At 43.1% G+C, this 22,593-nt stretch overlaps 1 protein-coding gene across 1 annotated transcript in view; it reads left to right on the top strand.

The window, feature by feature from the left end:
• Window positions 1-20,603, top strand: part of LOC140464901 (sodium-dependent neutral amino acid transporter B(0)AT1-like) — a 47,490-nt gene extending 26,887 nt beyond the window's left edge. Inside the window, exons 6-12 of the mRNA XM_072560497.1 lie at window positions 1,106-1,218; window positions 1,320-1,448; window positions 5,817-5,973; window positions 8,853-9,057; window positions 13,958-14,117; window positions 18,502-18,664; window positions 19,790-20,603. Coding sequence (XP_072416598.1) covers window positions 1,106-1,218; window positions 1,320-1,448; window positions 5,817-5,973; window positions 8,853-9,057; window positions 13,958-14,117; window positions 18,502-18,664; window positions 19,790-19,996 — 1,134 coding nt within the window. The 3' untranslated portion in view covers window positions 19,997-20,603. The remainder of the gene's footprint in view (window positions 1-1,105; window positions 1,219-1,319; window positions 1,449-5,816; window positions 5,974-8,852; window positions 9,058-13,957; window positions 14,118-18,501; window positions 18,665-19,789) is intronic.
• The last annotated feature ends 1,990 nt before the right edge of the window (window positions 20,604-22,593 follow it).

Here is a 22,593-nt window from a genome sequence, read left to right on the forward strand (position 1 = left end):
TGAACGCCCTTCAGTGAGAATGACCAGGGGGCCATGAGGATATTTCAAATTGTTAAAATATTGCACCTTCGTTTTCATTTAAAAACAAAATCACTTTGCCAGATTTTTAAAATGGCTGCCACACATCACATGACTAAAAAATGGCCAAAGTTTTGGAACCTTCTGGCAAGAAGTGCAGAGGGAGACAGCCAGACAGATCACCCTTATGGAATTTTGAATGTGTAATTGGGTAGACATATTGGAAAACGACAGATGTTTGGTTTCTGCAACTATCACAGAAACCAAAGAGACATCTTGAAGACTCATTGTGCCTACAGAGGTGCGAAAAGCAACTATCCATCTCCAAAGATATTCAATGAATTTGACCACAATGGCCTCTTTTTAAACTGAACAGCTCATTAATGACCAACATGATCCATAGGTGACTAGCATAACTTGATTGAAACTCCTTTAGATTTTTTAAGAATTTGCATTACACATTGAAAATGATTTAACTCAGGGTCCTGTTAGCACCAGAAAAGAGAAGCAGACCTCCACGCTAACACCGTGCTTGTCTTAACTACCTGCCTAGCCAGAATTTCCTTGAAACCTGTATTCCAAGGAATCTTGAATTCACTGGGAAAAGCAAACTGATCCTGGGTCTAGTGACTTCACCAGGAACTGCCTCCTCACCTTGTTGCCTCATCCCCAACTCTGAAGGAATTTAGCAACTCCTGACTCCAGCAATTTGGACTCTGGTCTTCCACTGAATGGAAAATTAATGTTTGGTTTCAAGTTCATGGAGAAGAAATTCCTTGCTGCATTGCGTGTGTGTGAGTGTGCATATATTTTTGTGTGTATGCATGTATGCGTATATTTTTTTGTGTATGTAATGTTTTGTAAGACTGCTCTGAGATGAGCACTCAGTAATACTCCTGATTTAAATCTAAGAGAGTTCTGCAGCACATCACTTTAAAACTGACTTTGTGCAAACAAGGGTTTGGGAAACACATCTCAGTCCATTCCAAATTAAACCATTCTGTTTACAGACAGAGGGCAAGGTGAGAAGTCGAGATTTGCTCTGTCTCTTCCGTGTCTGTAACATTTCTATTCTTATGATTTCCAGGTGGAAGAATTGGCAAATCCAACCACATGGTTAGATGCCGGAACACAAGTTTTTTATTCATTCTCTTTGGCTTTTGGGGGTCTCATTTCCTTCTCCAGTTATAATTCTGTGCAGTAAGTAGTATCCGATGCGTACACATTGAGTGAAAACACAAGCCGACCACTTAGAAACGATCACACAGCCTGACTGCTTCCCTCTCCTCTCTATCCCACAGCAACAATTGTGAGCGAGACGCTGTGATAATCTCTGTGATCAATGGCTTCACTTCAGTGTATGCAGCCACAGTAATATATTCCATCATAGGTTTCCGAGCAACAGAGAAATTTGACGCATGTTTTGATAAGTAAGTAAGTTCCAGTTGAATATAACTATCAGTTTTTCTTTCGCGCTTTGCTGCATTGCATTGTTGGAAATTTCAAATAGTTTAGCTCATGGCTCTTCAAATCAGCAGACATGGGGTTGAATTTTATTTGGGGGATGAGTGCCCTGAGGGCAAGCCAGAAAACTGGCACTGCCCATCTCAGTCATTTGCAGGACTCCTTAAGTGCATTGAAAGTCAAACAACTATCTGTTGCTGTTGGCACTGCCATCCATCGTGAGAGTGGGTGCCCACACCTGAGGGTCAATCAGACACATGGAACTTCACTGGGAGATGGAAAGTTATTCTTTTATTCATTCACAGGATGAGGGCATCATTGGCAACGCCAGTATTTATTGAATTTATTGAGGCACAGTGAAAACCTCTGTCTTGCAGGCAGATCACAGAGTTCAGTAGAGATCAGAGTGGTGCTAGAAAAGCACAGCAGGTCAGGCAGCATCTGAGGAGCAGGAAAATCAACATTTTGGGCAAAAGCCCTTCATCAGGAATAGAGCTGGAATAATTCCTGATGAATTGCTTTTGCCCGAAACGTCGATTTTTCCTACACCTCGGATGCTGCCTGACCTGCTGTGCTTTTCCAGCACCACTCGGATCTAAACTCTGGTTTCCAGCATCTGCAATCCTCACTTTTGCCACAGAGTTAAGTAGCATAGATAAGTAAATAATAGGTAAACAGCGGCAAAAACAAAAACACAGGTACAGGCGAATGTTAAGCGTTTGTGAGTCCATTCAGTATTCTCAACAGTAGGGTAGAAACTGTTGCAAGACAGGCTGGTGCGTGTTCAGGCTACTGTACCTTCTCCCCGATGGTAGAGGTTGTAGAAAAACATTGGGGGTTGGGGTGGATCTTTGAGAATGCTGGCAACCTTTCCTTGACAGTGGGCCTGATAGATGGATTCTATAGATAGGAGGTTGGCTTTTGTGAGTTTTTTAAAATTAGATTACTTACAGTGTGGAAACAGGCCCTTCGGCCCAACAAATCCACACCGCTCCGCCGAAGCGCAACCCACCCATACGCCTACATTTACCCCTAACCTAACACTAGGGGCAATTTAGCATGGCCAATTCATCTGACCTACACATCTTTAGACTGTGGGAGGAAACCGGAGCACCCGGAGGAAACCCACACTCACACGGGGAGAATGTGCAAACTCCACACAGTCAGTCGCCTGAGGCGGGAATTGAACCCGGGTCTCTGGCGCTGTGAGGCAGCAGTGCTAACCACTGTGCCACCGTGCCGCCCGTGAGTGTCTGGGCTGAGTTCACCACTCTCTGTAGCCATCTCTGATCTTGAATGGTATAGTTGCCATATCAGGTGGTGATACATCCAGACAGAATGCTCTCGATGGCACACTTATAAAAGTTGGCAAGGGTATTTGCCATCATGCCAAATTTCCTCAGCTGCCTGAGGAAGAGGCAACGTTGTTGGGCCTTTGTAAACAGTGCATCCACATGAAGTGTCCCAGAAAGCTTGTTGTGGATGACCACTCCCAGGAGCTTGACACTCTCCCTCGTTCCACCTCTGTACTGTTAATGTGTAGGGGAGCATGAGTAACATTCAGCCAAAAATCAATAATGAGTTCCTTGGTTTTGCTGACTCTGAGAGTTGGGTTGTTCTCAGTGCACCATTCTTCCAGGTCTTCCATCTCCCGGCTGTAGTCTGTTTCATTGCCATCTGAGATTCGATCGACTATGGTGATGTCATCAGTGAACTTGTAAAAGACAGTCTGGTATTTAGCGAAGCAGTCATGGGTATACAGTGAGTATAGTAGGGGGCTGAGTATGGTCCCCTGGGAGGCTCCAGTGTTGAATGTTAGTGAGGATGAAATATTGTCCCCAATCTCCACTGATTGTGGCCTGTGGGTCAGGAAACTGAGGATCCAGTTGCAGAGAGTGGGGCTTAGTCCAAGATCACTAAGTTTAGTAATCAGTCTCGGGGATAATAGTGTTGAAGGCTGAACTGTAGTCAATGAGTAGGATGCTTATGTAGCTGTTCTTGGTGTCAAGGCATTCTAGGGAGGAGTAATGGGCAAGTGATATGGCATCTGACGTGGATCTGTTGGTCTGATAGGCAAATTGGAGTGGGTCAAGAGTAGTGGGGAGGCTGGAGTTGATTAATGCCATGGCCAGCCTTTCAAAGCACTTCATGACCACCGAAGTTAGGGCCACTGGGCGGTAGTCATTGCCTGTCTCTTTGTTGGCTACGTAGAGCAGTTGATCTTCCGTAATTACACCGGCACCACTCCCCACCTCTTCCTCCGCTACATTGATGACTGCATTGGCACCACCTCATGCTCCCGCAAGGAGGTTGAGCAATTCATCAACTTCACCAACACATTCCACCCTGACCTTAAATTTACCTGGACCATCTCTGACACCTCCCTCCCCTTCCTGGACCTCTCCATCTCCATTAATGATGACCGACTTGACACTGACATTTTTTACAAACCCACCGACTCCCACAGCTACCTGGATTACACCTCTGCCCACCCTACCTCTTGCAAAAATGCCATCCTGTATTCCCAATTCCTCCGCCTCCGCCGGATCTGCTCCCAAGAGGACCAGTTCCACCATAGAACACACCAGATGGCCTCCTTCTTTAGAGACCACAATTTCCCTTCTCACGTGGTTAAAGATGCCCTCCAACGCATCTCGTCCACATCCCGCACCTCCGCCCTCAGACCCCACCCCTCCAACCGTAACAAGGACAGAACGCCCCTGGTGCTCACCTTCCACCCTACCAACCTTCGCATAAACCTAATCATCCGCCGACATTTCCACCACCTCCAAACAGACCCCACTACCAGGGATATATTTCCCTCCCCACCCCTTTCCGCCTTCCGCAAAGACCGTTCCCTCCGCGACTACCTGGTCAGGTCCACGCCCTCAAACAACCCACCCTCCAATCCTGGCACTTTCCCCTGCCACTGCAGGAACTGTAAAACCTGTGCCCACACCTCCTCCCTCACCTCTATCCAAGGCCCAAAAGGAGCCTTCCACATCCATCAAAGTTTTACTTGCACATCCACTAATATCATTTATTGTATCCGTTGCTCCCAATGCGGTCTCCTCTACATTGGGGAGACTGGGCGCCTCCTAGTAGAGCGCTTTAGGGAACATCTCTGGGACACCCGCACCAATCAACCACACCGCCCCGTGGCCCAACATTTCAACTCCCCCTCCCACTCTGCCGAGGACATGGAGGTTATGGGCCTCCTTCACCGCCGCTCCCTCACCACCAGACGCCTGGAGGAAGAACGCCTCATCTTCCGCCTCGGAACACTTCAACCCCAGGGCATCAATGTGGACTTCAACAGTTTTCTCATTTCCCCTTCCCCCACCTGACCCTAGTTCTAAACTTCCAGCTCAGTAACTGTCCCCATTGGCTTGTCCAGACTTGTCCTACCTGCCTATCTTCTTTTCCACCTATCCACTCCACCCTCTCCTCCTTGACCTATCACCTTCATCCCCTCCCCCACTCACCCATTGTACTCTATGCTACTTTCTCCGCACCCCCACCCTCCTCTAGCTTATCTCTCCACACTCAGGCTCACTGCCTTTATTCCTGATGAAGGGCTTTTGCCCGAAACGTCGATTTCAAAGCTACTTGGATGCTGCCTGAACTGCTGTGCTCTTCCAGCACCAGTAATCCAGAATTTGGTTTCCAGCATCTACAGTCATTGTTTTTACCTGTTTTACATGATGTCGAGGACAATGAGGATCCAGGAAATCTGGTTAGCATGCCCATTGCAGTAGGTAACAAGTACAGAATGTAATACTGCTTTCACTCTTTGCTGCAGTTCACTGTGGTTCATCAACATAGTTTTTTATCATGATATTACAACAGATCAAGTCGAGGAAGTTGATCCTAAGAACTACCTCAGCCAGAATGGAGATTAAACCCATGCATTTCTGCACCCTACTCTTAGCCAACTGAGCAAACTGTATTATATTCTATACTGGATAGTCCTGTATTGGAGAAGGTATTCTATAGGAAATCATGTTCTGTAGAGGACAATGTTCTATACTGGATACTTTTCCATAATGGTTTGTGTTCAACAGTTACCTAAGTTCTATCAGAAAGTATTCTTTTCACGATGGTATTCTATAGGGTAGAATATTCTATAGTGGGTGATATTCTATAGTGTGTGGTGTTGTATAGTGGACAGTATTCTACAGCAGATTGTGGTCTATAGTGAGTGACGTAATATATAGATTGCGATGATAGACAGGCTAATGTTTCTAAACATGAGACAATTTGAAAATGCTGCATGCTATAAAATATCATGTAACATAATTTAAGATCTGAATTTTCTTTTGTTTTTCTTTCAGCAATATGTTGAGCTTGACTAATGCTTTTGATCTGGCGGAAACCAATCTGACCAGAGAGAACTATGAAGATGTCCTTGACTACTTGAACAGTACTTATCCAGGGAAGGTTTCAACGCTGGATTTGGAAACCTGTAATCTGCAATCCTTTCTCAGTCAGGTAACTTTAGCTGTGTTTATTACAAACCGCCTTAAACAGTAATTGTCCTCACATTCTGCTTGGGCCCTTCCAAACCGTTGGAGGTTTGGCCTTTGGAAGGCAGGTAAGAATGTCCAAACTAATGGATAGTGTTTTCTATCATTCCATCTTGCATAAACTCAGTTTCATAAGTAATATCTGTCATATTAATAACAATTGTCTTATCATCAATCTCTTGTCAGTGATTGCTTAACTCTGTGGATTCATTTATTTGAAGCAGTAAATATATTACAAGTTATAAAGTAGATGATACAGCAAATCAACCGACTTCTGTGTGCGCAGCTAACAGTTCCACAGCAGACTAATTGCCAGGCAGAGTCACAACATTATACACACAGAGTATATGGAGTCCTTAATAGTGAACTCTCATATACATAGAACAGTATTTAACTATAAGTGCTCATCTCTATAATCCATTTAGTATCCATTTTCACTTCTGGGTTATGTCTTAAGGACCAAGAATGCAAAGAATTGTTTCGTTCATCCCTCTCCTGTTTCCAAAAGCAAATTATGAAAAGAGATGTTATCTGCCTGTGTATATATAATCTTGTAGATTTATAAGTGTACGTGGAATAGTAGGCACACCCACTCCACTGCACAAACACCTCTTACTGAGAAAGCATTTCTATTTTATAAAATTTGAAGTGTTTAAGACAATTGTTTAGGCTCACAACCAATATCCTAATGTGGAACAAGAATTCTATGAAGGAGTCATGCCAACTATGGTTAAAAATGGAAGCTAAGGATCGCACCAAATTGAAAGGAAAACCATTTAATGTGGGAAAGATTAGCAGTGAGACAGAGCATTGGGAACGTTTTACAAAATTAATAAGAAATGTGATTAAAAAAAAATGTAGAGGGAGAAAATAAACCTTCAGAATAAACTTGCAAGGAATGTCAAGACAGACAGCAAGAGCTTCTTCACATGTATAAAAAGAAAAACAGAAATCAAAGTGAACATAGACTTCTTAGAAAACAAGACTGGAGAACCAGGAAATGACAGAGGAGTGGAATAAATACTTTACAATAGCCTTCATAGCAGAAGGAATAATAACATTCCAAAATGACTAAATAATCGAGAGACAAACAGAGGAGAGGAGATAAATACAATAACTATTAATAGAGAAAAAAGTGATGGGGCTAAGGACCCATATGTGCCCTAGACGTGATGTAATGCATCCTAGGATATTAAAGGAAGTAACAGAGATTGTGGGTTTATTGGTAATAATCTTCCAAGAATTCTTAGATTCTGGAAAAGTTCCAGAGGATCATTTATTTAGAAAGGCAGCAAGACAAAAAGAAACTATAGGCAAGTTTGTTTAACATTGAAAAATGTTAGAGTCTAAATGTAAAAGATATAGTAGGACTTTCAGAAATACATAGTATGATGAAATAGAGTCAGTATGGCTTCATAAAGGGGAAATCATGCCTTAGAAGTTTATTAGAACTCTTTCAGGAGGTAACAAAGAGGATAAATAAAGGGAAAGCAGTAGATGTTATATATTTGAATTTCCGGAAGGCATTTAATAAGGTGCCACACGTTAGTCTACTCAATTAGATAAGAGCCTATGGTATTGGAGGGCATGTATTAACATGGATTGGCTAATGATTAGAAGGCAGAGAGTTGGGATAAGTGAGGCATTTTTAATATAGCAACCTGTAACTAGTGGAGTGCCACAGGTCTGGAGTCACGTTAATTGACAATATGTTAATGACTTGATTGAGGACTGTGAATGTACTGTAAACAAGTTTGCAGATGACATAAAAGTAGCTGGGAAAATACAAAGAATCTGTAGAGTGATATAATCAGGTTAAGTGAGTGGGCAAAACCTTAGTGGGAAAATATGAAGTGATGCACTTTGCCAGGAAGAGTAGGGGAGCTGAATATTATGTAAATGGAGAAAGTCTACAGAAAGCTACACCACAGAAGGACTTAAAACCATGCAAGGCACTAGCTAGATTGCACCTGAAATACTGTGAATAGTTTTGAGCCCTTTATTTAAGGAAAGATGTACTAACATTGGAGGCAATCCAAAGTAGGTGCCCTAGGGTTGATCCAGGGTATGGGGGAATTGTGTTTTGAAGAGAGGTTGAGTAAATTGGGCCTGTATGTTTTGGAGTTTGGAAGAATGAAAGCTAAACTATTGAAGTGTGTAAGATTCCTCGGGGACTTAACAGAATAGATGCGGAAAGGTTGTTTCCTCTTGTGGGACAGTCTAGGTCCAGGGGGCATCCTCTCACTTTAAAGGATTGCCCATTTAAGACAGAGATGAGGAGGAAATTCTCCTCTTGGATGATTGTGAATTGTGGAATTCTTTACCATAGAAGACTGGCAAGGCTGAGACATTAAATGTATTCAAGGCTGAGGCAGACAGATCTTTAATCAGTAAGGGAATCAAGGATTACGGGGAAAAGCCAGGAAAGTGGAGTTGAGGATGATCAAATAAGCCGTTATGTCATTGAATGGCAGGGCAGAGTTGATGAGCTAAATGGCCAACATCTGCTCCCACATCTTATAGTCTGTGGTCCTGGAACATCACAAAAACCCAACCCTTCATTCAATTTCCAAATGAGGAAGGTAGCCCTCACTGGTATTTATATTTTTTCACTGCATTTTTAGTGTTTCTCAACTGAGCTCTATTAATTCTATCATCTTCTACAAAATCCAATGTTTGCCAATATGGATTCCTTAGATGTATATTGGCACAATATAGATTCAACCCTTCTTGCTACAGATGATGTATGACCAGGGGCATTGGGGCTCACCCTGACCCTTTGTCCAACTTGATAGGGCACAGAATCAAAGACATATTCCTGAAATCTTTTGTTCTTTCTCACAGGGTGTTGAAGGCACTGGATTGGCCTTTATTGTCTTCACGGAAGCTATTACAAAAATGCCTGTCTCTCCATTGTGGTCCATCTTGTTCTTTGTAATGTTATTCTGTCTTGGACTTTCGTCAATGTTTGGGAATATAGAAGGTGTATTGGTACCAATTCAAGATTTGAAAATCTTCCCAAAGAAGTGGCCCAAAGAACTTATTACTGGTGAGCACAAGCCTTCCATTTACTTTTCTACTGTTTGAAGCTCTTAAACCCTTAAAAGAACTATTATTATCTCTTTTTGAGTCATATTTATCAAATAATCTTACTTTATGGCATAGTGGCTCAGTGGTTAGCACTGCTACCTCACAGCACCAGGGATTTGGGTTCAATTCCAGCCTTGGATGATTGTCTGTGAGGAGTTAGTACATTCTCCCTGTGTCTGTGTGGGTTTGCTCTGGTTTCCTCTCACAATCTAAACATGTGCAGGTCAGGTGAATTGACCATGCCAAATTGCCCATAGTGTTCAGGGATGTGTAAATTAGGTGCGTTAGTCAGGAGTAATAGGGTAAGGGAAGGTTACTCATTGGAAAATTGATGTGGACTTGTTGGGCTGAATGTCCTGTTTTCAACACTGTCGGGATTCTATTTAATGTTGTGGTTCTGTACGCCGAGCTGGGAATTTGTGTTGCAGACGTTTCGTCCCCTGTCTAGGTGACATCCTCAGTGCTTGGGAGCCTCCTGTGAAGCGCTTCTGTGATGATTCCTCTGGCATTTATCGTGATTTGTATCTGCCGCTTCCGGTTGTCAGTTCCAGCTGTCCGTTGCAGTGGCCAGTATATTGGGTCCAGGTCGATGTGCTTATTGATTGAGTCTGTGGATGAGTGCCATGCCTCTAGGAATTCCCTGGCTGTTCTCTGTTTGCCTTGTCCTATAATAGGAGTGTTGTCCCAGTCGAATTCATGTTGCTTGTCATCTGAGTGTCTGGCTACTAAGGATAGCTGGTCGTGTTGTTGTGTGGCTTGTTGGTGTTCATGGATGCGGACCGTTAGCTATCTTCCTGTTTGTCCTATGTAGTGTTTTGTACATCATGTTGCTTCCATACATCAAAAACATTTCTGAACTGACAGCCAGACTACTGCGACCACTAGGACTCATAACAGCACACAAACCAACAGCCACTCTCAGACAACAACTCACCAGAACGAAGGACCCGATACCCAGCATGAGCAAAACCAATGTAGTGTTCAAAATCCCGTGCAAGGACTGCACAAAACACTACATAGGACAAACAGGAAGACAGCTAACGGTCCGCATCCATGAACATCAACTAGCCACGGAACGACATGACCAGTTATCCTTAATAGCCACACACTCAGATGACAAGCAACATGAGTTCGACTGGGACAACACTACTATTATAGGACAAGCCAAACAGAGAACAGCCAGGGAATTCCTGGAGGCATGGCACTCATCCACAGATTCTATCAATAAGCACATCGACCTGGACCCAATATACCGGCCACTGCAGCAGACAGCTAGAACTGCCAACCAGAAGCGGCAGAGACAAACCACGATAAATGCTGGAGGAAACATCACAGAAGCGCTTTACAGGAGGCTCCCAAGCACTGAGGATGTCACCTAGACAGGGGACGAAACGTCTGCAACACAAATTCCCAGCTCGGCGAACAGAACCACAACAACGAGCACCCGAGCTACAAATCCTCTCCCAAACTTTGAATTCTATTTAATCATTCCTGAAAAGCAAAAATATCTGCTCCTACATCAGACAGAACTTAAAGCAATGTTCTCTGGGTCAGCCATATTCCTTATCATGTCCATGAATTAATACCTGAGGTCAGGAAGTTTCTTGGAACTGCTGCGAGTGTGGTGAGAATTCCATTTACCTGGCTGACATGACTCACAAACTTAGGGGAGAACACAGCAGTGCCTGCATGAAAATCCCTGGTTTGACAGTCCACATACAGACCTAAGACTAAAAGACACCTTGTTCTCTGTGTTGTTGTTTAACTACTGAGCAGATATGATCACAACGCCACTCCATTGCCCTGCTTTACTCTAACAGACTGCAGCCCAGATCCTCCCAATACACAGCCTTTCAAATCTTACTTTCTATTGGACAAACACGCAGCAAAGTAAGGACAGGCTTCAAGTGTATATTAAAGAAATCACCTCACTGCAGTTACACAGGCTGAGAGAAGTCACAGAGGCCAATGTTTGTGTGGTGTCATAGAGGTTTACAGGCCCTTCATGCCTCCACCTGTCAAAATCAATTACATATCCATTCTAACCTTATTTTCTAGCACTTGGCCCATAGCCCTGTATGTCTTGGCATCACAAGTTTTTATCTAAATCCTTCTTCAATGTCATGAGGGTTTCTGTCTCTACCATCCTGACAGGAAACGATTCCAGATCCCCACCACCCTCTGGGTGAAAAAATGTGTCCTCACATCCTCTCTTAGTCTCCTGCCCCTTACCTTAATTCCCTGCCTCCTGGTCTCCGATAGATCAGAGTGATTTAATTACCTGCCTCAAATATGGAGAGTGGGTGATATAATAGAGTAAACATGGACCCTTCAACCTGTGCCATGGGTGTGGGATGTTTCCCTCCCCAGAGATGGCAGGGAGACCAAATAATTGAATGGCTTGGTGTGATTCCTACCTCTTCCTGCCACATCAGAAATTGGGGTCTGGCCAGAAGGACAGATGGGCAAATCTCCTGGCCATCTGCCAATTGAGCCATTAAGTGATCAACCAACCATCAGCTACTTCAGGGTCTCAGCCCATCTCTGGCCAAATTACCTGGCTCCTAGCAAGCAAGAACAATGGCTGCTTTCCTGACAGCTGCTTCTCTTAAATGGGTTTGATACGTGCTTGTCCTGTGGTAAGTATCCACTCTGTTTTCTCTGATAGGACAAACAAATCAGACCAGAATGCTTGGTCGGGCTCAACTGGCTACAACCATCATATATCATTTACAAACTAACTCACGCAGAGAATAAAATCTGACTTCCTTTCCTTGCTGAAAGCAAATCAGTTTCTGAGATTTTTAAATGAATATGCACAAATATTCATTCAGTTGGGAAATCTTGAGATCAAGGTGCTTACTTTTGTTAAGAAGTCAAAAGATTATGGGTGTGGAGAAAGGCTGAGATGTTGACCACTGTACACTCCTGTTAAATAAAAATCACAAGGGAAATCCCAGTTTATTTTCACTGCTACCTTGCCAGCAGCATCATAGAAACATAAAGACATAGAAAATAGATACATGAGTAGGCCATTCGGCCCTTCGAGCCTGCACCACCATTCAATATGATCATGGCTGATCATGCAAGCTCAGTATCCCATTCCGCTTTCTCTCCATATCCCTTGATCCCTTTAGCCACAAGGACCATAACCAGCTCCCTCTTGAATGTATCTGATGAACTGACCCCAACAGCTTCCTGTGGGAAAGAATTCCACAGCTTCACAATTCTCTGAGTGAAAAAATTCTTCCTCATCTCAGTCCTGAATGGTTTACCCTGCATTTGTAGACTGCGACCCCTAGGTCTGAGCGTCCTCAAAGTCAGGAGCATTCTTCCCACATCTAGCCTGTCCAGCCCCATCAGGATTTTATATACTTCTATGAGATGCCCCCTCATTCTTCTAAATTCCAGTGAGACTGGAGTGAGCCACTCCTTGTGTGGATCAGTTTGGGTTTGATATTAACACAGTAGCAGTTGGACTATATGGTTGGACTTTGTGGTGACTGCCAGGGTGAAGCGCATTCCTTTTGAGCATCAGATTAAAACTGATAGAGCCGCTCTCCCACAATATCTTTAAAGGGACAGAGTGGAAGTGGTGGCAGTTGAAAGGAAGACGCAGTTTATTAGTCACGGGGAGAGATTTTCTTAGCAGCACACGGGAGCAAGAGGATTATAAACTGGAAGCTTTGAAGGCCGTAGACGTATGAGTCAATGACCCCATCTCTCCTCGACTGCAGCTCAGAATGAACTCTTGAAAGAACGAGAGGGTATACATTTAAAACAATTGGCAAAAGAAGCGAAAATGAACAGGAGAAGTCTTTTTCACAAAGTCACTGGTTAAGGGCTGGAATGCGTTGCCTGATGGTATGGTGAGGTCAGGTCAAATTAAAATGTTTGTAAGTGAGTTAGAAGTGAATTGCTTACTCTTAAAGAGCCAGTGCAGACAAGAGGGGCCAAATGACCTCCTTCTGCAATCATAACAAATTAGTTCCAGTCAAGCCTGATCCTCTGTATCCTTGCCCATGACAAGCAGAGTTTGCTGGATACTGATCAGGAGCTGTCACTGAGAATCTCTTTTTCACCTGGGGACAGTAACGTCACCGTACCTCCACCTATCTGAGCTCAGCTATTTTAAAGTAGGCCAGGGATTGATCCTGGTACATCCCCTGTCTGTATGTCTGAGCTGTCACTGGAAATATCATTGAATTCTTTTTAATTGATTCCACTCAATCCACTGCCTTGCCCCTCTGGTGGACCACGTCCTATTAAAGAATCCTTGTCTTTGGGTGCTTGTCCTCAGCCAACCTTACAGTGTTAACTAGGAAGTCATTTTGAAAGTTTTTGAAATATTTTAATAGACAATAAAGGTCCGTACCAAGAAAATAAACTTCAAGAAAAATACTTATTTTGCACAAATATGACTTCCCAAACGTGAATGTAGACAGCCTTGAATGATGGCTTATTTTTTAAAGCAATTGGTGTCTATTTATTCTGCCATTTTAATGTCATTCAAAATGGCTGCCCCTGTTTTCACATGTTTGGTGAGTGGCAGATGGAGTTACTGATAGCCACATGAGTAAAGATGAAAATGACAGTAAAAAGCATTAACTACATAACCCCAATGTTTATTGACACACAAAACTGTTTTGAGTGGGAGTTCTGGTTGCCAGGGTTGAAGTGTGTCACAAAATCCAAAGAGATGGGCAATAAACCATAAGTCAGCGTTTCACTTTCCCACACAAATTTGTTCTTGTCACTGCCCCACTTTCAAGAGGGAAGGTGAGAAATACTCCTTGCTGTGTTGGAACATGATGGCTCTGTTCATTGTGGCAAATCAAACTCTGTTTTCTCTCTCCCAGGCCTGATTTGTATAGTGTGCTTCTTCATTGCTTTCATATTTATCATAAATTCGGGAAACTACTGGCTGGCCCTTTTTGACACCTACGCTGGCTCTATCCCCCTGCTGATCATCGCTTTCTGTGAGATGGTGTCCGTCATGTATATTTATGGCGTTGACAGGTAATGACACTATGCTCTCCCCATTGGAGTTTGATTCATTATTCTTTGTTAAGAGGCCATTATGCCTTCAGGATTTTTTAAATGAATATTTCCACCTCTCTTTGCCTACTGTTTCTGAAAGAATTGATCATCATTTGTCTTGCTCCTTGTTTGTAGATGTTAAGTATTATCAGTGATTCTCTTCACAAGTTATGCTGCTTGGTTAATTCCTTTGTGCATTTAACACAAATCTTTAAATTATGTTTTTTTAGTTGACAGTATATTTAGGGTCAGCTTCCTGGAGATTTCACCATGTAACTTTGTCAACAAAATAGCACACGTCCTCATTTCTGGCCCCTAACTACCCTGCAAGAGTTTATCCTCAGCCTCCTCCTGTTTTGCATCGTGTGCAGCTCCTGGGATTCCGCATTTACACTGACAACAGACAAGTGAATCCATTACTCCACTAGCACTGTGTTGTCAAGCCATTTGTTAAATATCTGTAACTGACTCCACACTTCCTTCACTGCAAAGACCACGTCTGAAGCCTCTTTGGATTCCACCATCATTCTATCTTTCAGTCTCAACCATTCCAAAGCTCACCTGACAAGCCTCCCCCCCAGCAGCAACTTCCATTAACTTGTGTTCCTTCAAAGTCTGCTGCCTCATTCCAGCTCATCACCAAGTTCCAATCAATCACCAGACCTGAGCGAACCAACCTACATTGCCTCGCAGTCCATCACTGCCTCAGATTTAAAACCCATCCTTGACCTCAAATGGTCTAATTGCTCCCTATCACCGTCTCCTCCACAATCATCTAGCCCTAACCACCCCCCACCCAGATCCTTTTGCCCTGTCATGCCTAGAGTTCCATCTGTAAGCCTCTCCATCTCTCAACTTTTCTCTCCTGCTTTAAGATCATCCTTAAAGACTACTTCTTTGACAAAACTTGTTGTCACCCTTCCTAACAATTCCTTCCTTAATCTAATGAAAAACCAGTGTGGATGCTGTAAAACAGAGACAAAAAATAGAGATTGGTGGAAAAACTCCACAGGTCTGGCGGCATCTGAGAAACTAGTTCTGAGGAAGGGCCACTTGACCTGAAACTTTAACTCTGATTTCTCTCCACAGATGCTACCAGGCCTGCTGAGCTTTTCCAGCAATTTCTATTCTTGTCACTTCTTTAGTCTGATTATTCTATCTGTTATGCTCCAGTCAAGTGCCTTGTTACACCTTTTCATGTTAACCTGCTAGTTACAGCCACTATTTTGTCAAATTGCTTATTTTAAACCATTGGGTAACTTGATTTATTGAGCAAGATGACTTTGAACATAGAACATAGAACATAGAACAATACAGCACAGAACAGGCCCTTCGGCCCACGATGTTGTGCCGAACTTCTATCCTAGATTAAGCACCCATCCATGTACCTATCCAAATGCCGCTTAAAGGTCGCCAATGAATCTGACTCTACCACTCCCACGGGCAGCGCATTCCATGCCCCCACCACTCTCTGGGTGAAGAACCCACCCCTGACATCTCCCCTATACCTTCCACCCTTCACCTTAAATTTATGTCCCCTTGTAACACTCTGTTGTACCCGGGGAAAAAGTTTCTGACTGTCTACTCTATCTATTCCTCTGATCATCTTATAAACCTCTATCAAGTCACCCCTCATCCTTCGCCGTTCCAACGAGAAAAGGCCGAGAACTCTCAACCTATCCTCGTATGACCTACTCTCCATTCCAGGCAACATCCTGGTAAATCTTCTCTGCACCCTCTCCAAAGCTTCCACATCTTTCCTAAAGTGAGGCGACCAGAACTGCACACAGTACTCCAAATGTGGCCTAACCAAAGTCCTGTACAGCTGCAACATCACCTCACGACTCTTGAATTCAATCCCTCTGCTAATGAACGATAATACTCCATAGGCCTTCTTACAAACTCTATCCACCTGAGTGGCAACCTTCAAAGATCTATGTACATAGACCCCAAGATCCCTCTGTTCCTCCACCTGACCAAGAACCCTACCATTAACCCTGTATTCCGCATTCTTATTTGTTCTTCCAAAATGGACAACTTCACACTTGGCAGGGTTGAACTCCATCTGCCACTCCTCAGCCCAGCTCTGCATCATATCTAAGTCCCTCTGCAGCCGACAACAGCCCTCCTCACTGTCCACAACTCCACCTATCTTTGTATCATCTGCAAATTTACTGACCCACCCTTCGACTCCCTCATCTAAGTCATTAATAAAAATTACAAACAGCAGAGGACCCAGAACTGATCCCTGCGGAACTCCACTTGTAACTGGACTCCATGCTGAATATTTACCATCTACCACCACTCTCTGACTTCGACCGGTTAGCCAGTTTTCTATCCAATTGGCCAAATTTCCCTCTATCCCATGCCTCCTGACTTTCCGCATAAGCCTACCATGGGGAACCTTATCAAATGCCTTACTAAAATCCATGTACACTACATCCACTGCTCTACCCTCATCCACATGCTTGGTCACCTCCTCGAAGAATTCAATAAGACTTGTAAGGCAAGACCTACCCTTCACAAATCCGTGCTGGCTGTCCCTAATCAAGCAGTGCCGTTCCAGATACTCGTAAATCCTATCCCTCAGTACCCTTTCCATTACTTTGCCTACCACAGAAGTAAGACTAACTGGCCTGTAATTCCCGGGGTTATCCCTATTCCCTTTTTTGAACAGGGGCACAACATTCGCTACTCTCCAGTCCCCTGGTACCACCCCCGTTGCCAGTGAAGACGAGAAGATCATTGCCAACGGTACTGCAATTTCCTCTCTTGCTTCCCACATAATCCTAGGATATATCCCGTCAGGCCCGGGGGACTTGTCTATCCTCAAGTTGTTCAAAATGTCCAACACATCTTCCTTCCTAACAGATATCTCTTCTAGCTTATCAGTCCGTTTCACACTCTCCTCTTCAACAATACAGTCCCTCTCGTTCGTAAATACTGAAGAGAAGTACTTGTTCAAGACCTCTCCTATCTCTTCCGACTCAATACACTCAATTAACAAGATTAGCTTAGATTATAAAATGATGAGAAACATAGCATTGACCGTAATAGGAACCATCTTTATCTTATCTGGATATCTTGTTTGGTTTCCAACTATTGCGCTTGAATTTTGAAATCTTACTTTTCCTTTTAAAACAGAAAGCAAAATTTGCATTCAGCATATCGACCTAGAATATAACTGACCTACAAGTTAGGTAGCAAAGATACAAGTATAGAACATAGAACGTAGAACAATACAGCGCAGAACAGGCCCTTTGGCCCTCAATGTTGCGTGGACCTGTGAACTATTCTAAGCCTATCCCCCTACACCATCCCAGCATCATCCATATGCTTATCCAAGTACTGTTTAAATGTGCCCAATGTGGCTGAGTTGACTACATTGGCAGGTAGGACATTCCACACCCTTACCACTCTCTGAGTAAAGAATCTGCCTCTAACATCTGTCTTAAATCTTTCACCCCTCAATTTGTAGCTATGCCCCCTCGTACAAACTGACATCACCATCCTAGGAAAAAGACTTTCACTGTCTACCCTATCTAATCCTCTGGTTATCTTGTATGTCCCTATCAAATCCTCTCTTAGCCTTCTTCTCTAACACACCGTATGCCTTCTTAGCACTATCTTAGCACCCAGCACTATCAACCTGGGTGGCAACCTTCAGGCATCTATTTACATGGAAATCAAGATCCCTCTGCACATCCACACTACCAAGAATCTTTCCATTGACCCAGTATTCTGCCTTGCTGTTATTCTCACCAAAATGAATCATCTCACATTAATCTGCATTGAACTCCATTTGCCACCTCTCAGCCCAACTCTGCAGTTTATCCAAGTCCCCGCAACATTCTTCCACACTTGTCCACTACTCCACCGACTTTAGTGTCATCTGCAAACTTACTAACCCATCCACCTGTGCTTGCGTCCAAGTCGTTTATAAAAATGACAAACAGCAGGGGTCCCAAAACAGATCCTTGTGGCACACCACTAGTAACTGGACCCCAGGCTGGTATATGTGAGGGTGATCAGACATCAGATACTTGGCTGTGGAAATGTACTGCACTCTATACACGGGAGACTACAGGAGAAAAAAGAAACAAAATTGGCAGTGACTGGGGAAGGTACCAAAAGTAAATTTGCCTTTAAAATTATTCCTACATATGAGCTTCATCTCCCCAAATGTGTGACTTGTCAGTCATTCCCGAAAGGTGCACTAGTTTGTCTCGATATGTGGAAGAGAGCAGTTATGTTAGTTATAGTCATGAAGGTCCTGAGTTGTGTGTCTCCTGCTCAGGACAGATGTAGAATCTCCTTGCGATTTTGATACATGTTTCCAATGATTTACCCTGTTTCTTCACAGATTCAATAACGATATCAAATGGATGATTGGGCACAAGCCAAATATCTTCTGGCAAGTCACGTGGAGATTCGTTAGTCCCCTCATAATGTTGGTCATATTCCTGTTTTATTTTGTAATTAAAGTGAGAGAGAAGCTGACGTACATTGTCTGGAATCCAGAGTATGTAAGTATACTTTGAAGTTATCGAAGCTCATTTTTTATGAGCAGCAAGTTGAACTTTTAATCAAAAACATGTTTATAATGGAACCTCCTATAATTTGCTGTTCCATTACCACTCCCAGAATAATCTGACTCCACATTGGTTTTTCTCATACATACTGACCATCACAATATTTTCATGGTCTGTACAGTAGTTCCCCCCACACCCACGGGGAATATGTTCCAGGACCTACGATAGAAGCCCGAAACTGCAGATTGGAGTGAACCCATTCATTTCAATGGGGAATGTACCTTCCCGGCAGCCTCCTGGTCCCTGGTTCCCTATAATAGGTTTGGGGCGTGGTAATCTGCGGGTAACTGAAACCGCGGAAAACCATTCAGCAGATACGGGGGTCACCCTGTATTTGGGTCTAGATTTGATTTTTATAAGCATAGTTGAAACTGTGAGAAGTGCTTGTTAATTCTCTGCATTGGGTTGAATATGTCTTAAGTGAAGTCTCTTACAAAATACAGGGTGTTGTCCAAACAATGTCTATTAGAAAACAAACATAGAGTGACTATTCGACTGGGAAAAATTCTGAGCAATATAAACTGTGCCATTTTCCCCAGTTTTAAAAGGAGGAGGGATTTTAGATACAGCACACATGAGCTCCATGTTGGCCACATCCAACCCCACTGCAGAGAAATCAGCATGGAATTTCTGCTGAATGTTTCCGATTACTGTTTTTTGCCATAACAGTGGTTGCTTATGGATGGGATTTTTTAGATGGCAGGGTCTCTTAGAGAGATGTCAGCCTGATGTGGAAAGGAGACCCTTGAAGATAGGCAAGGAAGAGTCCTAGAAGTGGCCATTTTGCTCACTTGGGGCCTCAATTGACGCGAGGGTGTACATGGCGACCTAGACATTGCCCATTTCACCATACAATTGCAGACAGGTCATGGGTGGGGAATAGGGAGGTCACACAGGAATCTTAGGAGCAATACCCCAAGGACATATGACCATAAAATCCTGCTCAGTCGTGACTATTTAGAATGTGTGAATGAGTCCCTTGGAGAAGGCTGCCATCTTGGCCACCCTGATGTACGTGTTGACTTTGTAACTGGTGGCTGTTTCTGCATCTCTCCACAGGAAGATTTCCCCAACCTCGAGGAGAAGCTTTATCCTTCATGGGTGACGGTGGTGATTGTCATTCTGGCTGGAGTGCCGAGTTTAGCCATACCTTGTACAGCCTTGTACATGTTTATCAGGAATCGGTGCCGGAAGAATGACGACAAGCAGGGTCTGGTCCACTCAACATCAGTCGCCTCAGTGAATGGAACAGAGAATAAGATTTAACTCCACAAACCAACAAAGGCTATTTGCACTACTTGCTTAATCTCACAAACGCTGAATTCAAACCCAAAAAAAAGTGCATTACTGGAATGTGGCAATATCTAAATTTCTTCATATTTTTTATTTTAAAGCGGTATTTTTCGATATGATGATGCTGTGCACAACTTCCTGACTCATCATTGCTTCAAGAAATGTCCACTTGTTTATTTGTATCTTAATGGAGAAACGGGTCATAAACAGAGGTTGGATACCTTTGAATTGTTATGTTGGACCATTAAATGAAAGGGATATTTATACTGCCATTTAAGTATTGCAGCCTTTAAATTCATGTTTTTAGCACCTTAGGATATTTCACTGTACAGATGGTGCTAAATAAGTGCCGGTTGTTGTTGTTGGTGTTGATGTTGTTATTTCAGATCGGCATTTGTCAGGGGACCAATACCTGTAAGCCATAAACCAGTAAAATATGCACAATTCTTTCCTGTCACTGTTGTTAACATGCTGAGCAGAGGTGAAGCAACGTGGCATTTTACTAATTTAAGCCAGGACCTTTCCTAGAATTTCAATGAAAAGACAACTTTCAATTCAGATGTTTTAGGGCCCCCCCCCCACCCCCATCCGTATGAATTGATGTGCTATCTCTTCCTGGACACCAGCCCAAAAAAGCCTCTTTGATACGTTTCGAGACCAACCTGGAAGGGATACCTCTTCCAATTTCTGATTTGCAAAATCAAAGGTTAATGATTTAAAAGGCTAGAAGGGCCAGTGATGATATTGTGGACTTTGCTGATTGTACTTACCAGTCAGACGTGAAACAATGATAATTGTGAACATGCTCACAACGCAGGGGGACTGTGAAAAACAAAGAGAAATCTGAGACCACTTGCAGGTCTTTGTACAGACCACATTGAAGTTAATAAATCTTAATCATCCTGCCTGACTGAATCTTGATGATTTTTGATGCACTACAGAAACACATCAAGGTTCCTTTCAACAGCACTTTCCAAACCCATAACCACCCTGAAACAATCAGACAGCAGAATCACAAGAGCACCACCACAACACACAAGTGCCCCTCTGAACCACACACCATCCTAACATGGAACCATATCACCATTTCTTCGCTGTTGCTCGAGCAAAACTCTGGAGATCCCTTCTTAATAGCGCTGTTAATTGCCTTGCAAGCAAGGCGCACATTCCATGAATGATTTTCTTTTTAAAGTGAATGCAGAGTATAATTTTGCGTATTTATTTCCTTCACATTTCAGCAATGTTTGAAAGAAAGTTAGGGGATAACCACTTTAACTTTTGATCCAAAATAAAGTTCGGAAAGTTCGTGCTCTCAAGAAAATTTGCATTGACCATAATTTGTTAAGAACGTGCATGGAAGTCCCCGTAAATGTGATCACAGTAACAGGTTTTACCAAGGCCCACCTATGGCACAATGATTTTCATTATTAGAGGAATATTACAACTGTTTCTAAAAAAAAGATGCAAAGCTAAAGTGTTTTCTTTTGGCCTCTATCAGAATTAGGACACAAGAAAACCAAACTTAGAAAGGAAACAATAATTTATGCAGAGAAGAAGAGATGCTGATTGGTTGGATTATGGTTGGCATGGAGACACAGCAGGAACTGTTAACTATTGGTCTTGGTTAGCTGATTAAACTCAGACCACACAGGGTAATTCTTCAGGAAGTAACAATTTCAATAGCTGCTTCCTTAATGAGAACGGTACAAGTTATGGATAAATTCATTTTCTGTACAAGGTACAGGGTCCTGTGTGTGAATGTATGTACAACCTGCCTTGTGTGAGTCAATCTCTGGTGCGAGCCTGCCCGATAATCTTTAGCAGGTTTCATGTCGTTCTTAGGGCACTCAACTGTATCTTGAACAAACTCAGGAAAGGACATATGGTTGTTACAAGTGGACCTGAAATGAATCCCAGTTTACCTCAGAGTATTCTGGACAGGGACAGTGAGTCAGAAGATTTGAGCAACAGGTCCAGGTGCTGCTATGATGCTGAAAACACACAAGTGATATTCTCCATTAACAGATGCTGCCCATCAACACAAACAGGAATTTTACCCACTGCACAAGCAAATAATATGGAATATGTGTCTCAGGCCCCACATTACACCAGGTGTTTAGGCTGTACATCCCAATGATTCGCAGACACATCTCTTTGACCGTGTCCAGAGTTAAACATGCTCTGCCAGTCTAGATTTGAGATGTGTTCTGCTGTTGGATAACATTTATTGAATAATCCTGACTGTGCTAAGAATTACACTACAACCTATGTTAGGATTACTCGTTGAAGTTTTGGTGCAATGCATTTGTGCATGCTGGAAGATACATGTATCCACAAAATGGACCCTGCTCTTTGTAGGCAAAAGGAATTTGAGGAGACATTGCACACTTTCCATTGAGGAAAGGGTTATTGAGACTGACAATCCCTGTTGCATTCCCCATTCTGATACCATTACCAATACAAATCTAAGTGCCTGGTCTGAGTTTCATCAACTAACTAAAATTGACAGTTAACAGTGTCTACTACTCTGTACCAGTCATGATGAAACCAATCAGTTCCCTTTCATCATG

Source organism: Chiloscyllium punctatum, chromosome 41 (genome assembly GCF_047496795.1).
Source record: "Chiloscyllium punctatum isolate Juve2018m chromosome 41, sChiPun1.3, whole genome shotgun sequence".
Classification (NCBI taxonomy): domain Eukaryota; kingdom Metazoa; phylum Chordata; class Chondrichthyes; order Orectolobiformes; family Hemiscylliidae; genus Chiloscyllium; species Chiloscyllium punctatum.